The 4,569-nt window shown below is 40.9% G+C and overlaps 1 protein-coding gene across 1 annotated transcript; it reads right to left on the minus strand.

Annotated features, from left to right (window-relative positions):
• Positions 1-892: 892 nt before the first annotated feature.
• JRKL (JRK-like) lies at positions 893-4,563 on the minus strand. The gene has a single exon (XM_005856730.2). The coding sequence runs from the start codon at positions 4,142-4,144 to the stop codon at positions 2,570-2,572; it is 1,575 nt and encodes a 524-aa protein (XP_005856792.1). The 5' UTR covers positions 4,145-4,563; the 3' UTR covers positions 893-2,569.
• Positions 4,564-4,569: the final 6 nt, after the last annotated feature.

Raw genomic sequence — 4,569 nt, forward strand, 5'->3', positions numbered from 1 at the left:
GAGAGACACAGCAGAGCAGTGAAGACTAATCTCATAAAAGGGTAAAGGAAAAGAAAACTGGTGCCAAACTTCACTGGAAAGTAGATAAGTTCAGTTAACTGTGGTAGATGGTGGAGGGTGGCATAGGATAAAGGAAAAGAAAACTGGTGCCAAACTTAACTGGAAAGTAGGTAAGTAAGTTCAGTTAACTGTGGTAGATGGTGGAGGGTGGCAGCAAGGAATAAATGTTGAAGATTTGAAAAGGTGACGAGGTTAGCCTAGGTTGGATAATACAAGCACAGTCTTTGGTGACAAATACCAGGGCTTAAATTCTTACCCATAGCCAAGTGGTGATTTTTAGCAATTAAGAGTGTGAGCGCAACATCAGTATTTCCACCTAATTCACAATTTGAGGATTATATAAGTACATTGCTTAAACCAGCGGTTCTCAACCTATGGGTCGCGACCCCTTTGGGGGTCAAATGACCCTTTCACAGGGGTCGCCTAAGACCATCGGAAAACACATAATTACATATTGTTTTTGCGATTCATCACTATGCTTTAATTATGTTCAATTTGTAACAATGAAATTGGGGGTCACCACAACATGAGGAACTGTATTAAAGGGTCACGGGCATTAGGAAGGTTGAGAACCACTGGCTTAAACTATAACATGGTATTCAGTAATTGGCAGCTTTTATCATTGTTTAAGGATAGAAGGGTCCAAAACAGAACTGTTGGCAGCTTCAGGAGAGAGTAAATGGCTATAAAACAAATAAAGCACAGTTTCTCACAGGTTAGAGAAGAGTCACAAGATTCACACTCAAGGCCACAAAACAGTGAACCTTTTACTAGATATTAAAGTTTGAAACTACACTGCTGAACAGTAATATTAATTTAACCACTAGGTGGCAATGATACAGCTGAATTTTACTGACAAGGTTAATTTTTAAAATAATGAGCAAATCCAGACAGAAATTCCAAGCTTTTTAGTATATATTTTCATTTGAGAAAAATGAAATCCATTTACATACAATTAATTTATAGAAGGTGTAATCATCTGATTCAGTATCTGTCAACGTCTCATGTTTCTTTTACTCTGTGCACTGAGGCAATTCACGCAGCACATAAAACTTTTAAAGTTCTCATCACAGATGTCTTTTTAAAGATCTAGACATGTATCATGAAGATAACAGAAATTATGGAAAGCAAAAATCTTATTAAAGTTTTAGAATTCTAAGAAAGGCACTATAAAATGCAAAGTATTTATATGGTAAAGTTAAACTTTAAAAAATGACTAACAGAACAATTCTGTTTTAAAAAAATTTAGGGCCAAAACATTAAATAATATGGAGAGACTTTGCTTTTAAATCACAAATTATATTAATATTCACATAGGTAGTGTCTTCATGTCTTGAATAAACATACTAAATTTACTAAGCAAATATATCAAAACTTTTACAAATTCTAGAATAAGTTTTACAAGTATCAAAATAATAAATGATGAAGTTCTTAAGAATCTGACACTTTCCATAATTATCTCTGCTTTCTTCATAAAGCAAGTCGTACATAACCTATGGCTTATTAAAAATAAAAACTTCTTTTTTTTTTCCTTTTCATATGAAATAAAGAGACGGTATGACAAATTTTTTTCAAATTATTCACAATATCAAGTACATAGTAAAAAACAACAAAACTTTCAAATTCCCAAGATGGTCACCCACATATAAGGTGGGCGCTCATGTAACATCACATGTAACATTATAGAACCTGTAATATAATTAGGTGAATAAATAATAAACCTATACTGTTACTCAATTCATAATAAAAAGACCCAATTAAAAGAAGCCTATTTATTCCCTTTGTATAAATAACTTAAAGCTCCTCAAATTTTTAACTTCCAGTTTTCTACAAATGAATAGAATATCTTTTATATATGTTTTCCAATAGTTTTCTCACTAATTTAGCAATCACTTCCTATATTGTATTTAATTCAATTTTCAGAAAAATTTCCCCTACTGCCATCCAAACATTAATGTAACATAATTGTGATTTCTAAGACATTTTTATAATTCATATATTACTGTTTCCTCTTCATTATTGAACTTCATTTTGAGTTATGATAGATCACCCTGCAATCTAACAATATAGATATTTCCTTTCTTTCAGCACATACAGATACACAAAGCAGATAACCATTTAAGTGGGTTAACAGAAGAAAAGATTACGGTGGCAGTGCTCACGAATTAAAACAAAAATTTCAGGAAAATGCTCTATCTGTTCATTATTATCTGTAACGTTTGCTAGAAAATGTAGGGAATGCCACTGTTATGGAAGGGATAATTATAGATCTACAAAAGTAGAAACACGTGTACATGTAATTTATATTTATACAGAACCAGCTTCAGATTATCTGCATAAGGGACAAGAGACACAGATGATGCAAAACACATAATCCTCAAACCACTTCAGGTACATTGTTGTCTCCATATTTCATAGGACTGTGTCTGACAATTCAGAACACATACACAAAATAAAGCCATTATTGCAGAGAGGTTTAAGAGTTACAAACAGTAATATTGAAATACCATTATTGGCTTGAGTTGGTCATCTTCTGTTTATTTCTGATGGTGGCTCGAAGTTTACGTATCACCAGTTTATCGGGCAGAATTATATCACCTTGTTGTTCTAGATAATCCAATAAACTTTCAGTCCATTGGAGAGCAGCGGCATGATTGATATGTTTCTTTGGAATTAGTTCTATTGCCTCCTCCTCATTTTCACTGGATTCCTCTGTCTGGCCTTGGGCTCTTCTGATGATTTCACTGTCAGTTAATACTTCATAACCTGGTTCAGTACTGTCCACTTCAAGCCATTTTTCAATGTTTTCAGTAGTCACATTTTCCAATCCTTTGGTGTGTTGTAAAATGGTGGCCACGGTAGCCAGTGAAATATCTTCTTCATCAAAGTCCAAGCCTTCTTTCTCCTCTATGGAAGGGAGAATCTTCTTCCATGCTCTGCTAATGGTAACTGGCTTTACTAAATTCCAAGCCATGGCTACTTCATACAGTGCATCCAGCAGAGTTAGCTTTTTCCAGAATGATTTCAGGTCATTACCTTCTTCCAAGTTGCTCTGGAGAAGACCTGCACGATAGTTTGTCTTCATTGTTGCTATGACGCCCTGGTCCGAGGGCTGAATCAATGAGGCCACATTAGGTGGCAAATATTTAGCAAATATTTGGCCATCATCTGACCGGAGGACATTTTCATTTGGATGTGTTGGTGAATTATTCAACAAGAGCACGGCCTTCTCCTGTAGGCCTCTGGAGCGTAAGTGCTCTCGAACCTGTGGCACAAAGATCTTGTCAAACCACTGTCGGAAAATGGAAAGATCCATCCAGGCACCTTTCTGGCTGAAATACGAGACTGGCAGGTTTGAGGTGTCGGCTGACTTGAAGGAGCAAGGTTTCCTTGCTTTCCCCACAACACACAGTTTAAGTTTGTGTAAACCCGTTGCATTGGCACAACACATGATGGTGACTCTTTCTTCCATTGCCTTGTGCCCAAAGACAGTGCATTTACCTTTGATGACTGCAGTCCGGGAAGGCAGGCATTTCCAAAAGAGCCCCGTTTCGTCCGCATTGTAGATCTGCTCAGGCTGCAGATTCTCTCGTTCAATAAAGTCTCGAAAGTTGTGACAAAAGTCTTCCACGGCGGCCTCGTCTCCGTTTAACCTTTCGTTCCTAATGTTAATCTCCCGAATGCTGTGCCGCTGCTTAAACCGAGTCAGCCAGCCGGCGGAGGGGTTAAAATCGCCATCCATCCCCAAGGCGTAAAAGAAGAACTCGGCCCTCTTGGCACAGATGGGCCCGGACACCGGATTCCCTTTTGCCCTTTGCTGGTTGAACCACTCCAGCATCGCTCGGTCCAGCTCCTCGTACATGGAGGGCTTCATCGATTTCCTTTTGGCCAGGAGACTGGTGGAGTCAGAGCTGCTCGCGTACGTGATGATCTTCTCCTTGTTTTTCCTTATATCCCTCACGGTCGTCTCCCCGATCCCATAGATCACCGCCAGCTGCTTGGAGGAGCCCCCGTCCTCGAGTTTCTTGATGATGTCAAGCTTATCTTTAATGGTCAGCACCACTCGCTTGCGTTTCCCGGACATACTGAGGCTCCGGGGCTCTCCCCACGCGCACAGGGATGCCTTCTGCAAAGTTCTCCTCGCGGGGACTCGCTTCACTCACTGTAACTCGGTGCCACACACTCTCTCCACCTTCCCCGGCACCTGGCGGCCCTGGCCCCGTCCCGGCCGGGCTGGGCTGGCAAAGAGACAGCAGAGGAAGGTGAGAGGGAAGTTGCAGGGAACAGGCCTTCCACTTGGACGGGCAGGAGAGGAGGCCCCGCGTCTCCGCGGATAACCGGGAATACACACATCGGCTTTACTCCCCCAGCGGCCGCGGGGAAGACTCTCACCCCGCCGCGGCCACAGGATCCCGGGAGGCGCCCCTAACCTTGCCCCACCCCGAAGTTACGAGCGAGCGGAAGAGCCAGGAGTCGGCGACTGGCCCCCTTCCCCAGGGGCGCGGCGGG

Source organism: Myotis brandtii, unplaced genomic scaffold, assembly GCF_000412655.1.
Source record: "Myotis brandtii unplaced genomic scaffold, ASM41265v1 scaffold1043, whole genome shotgun sequence".
Taxonomy (NCBI): domain Eukaryota; kingdom Metazoa; phylum Chordata; class Mammalia; order Chiroptera; family Vespertilionidae; genus Myotis; species Myotis brandtii.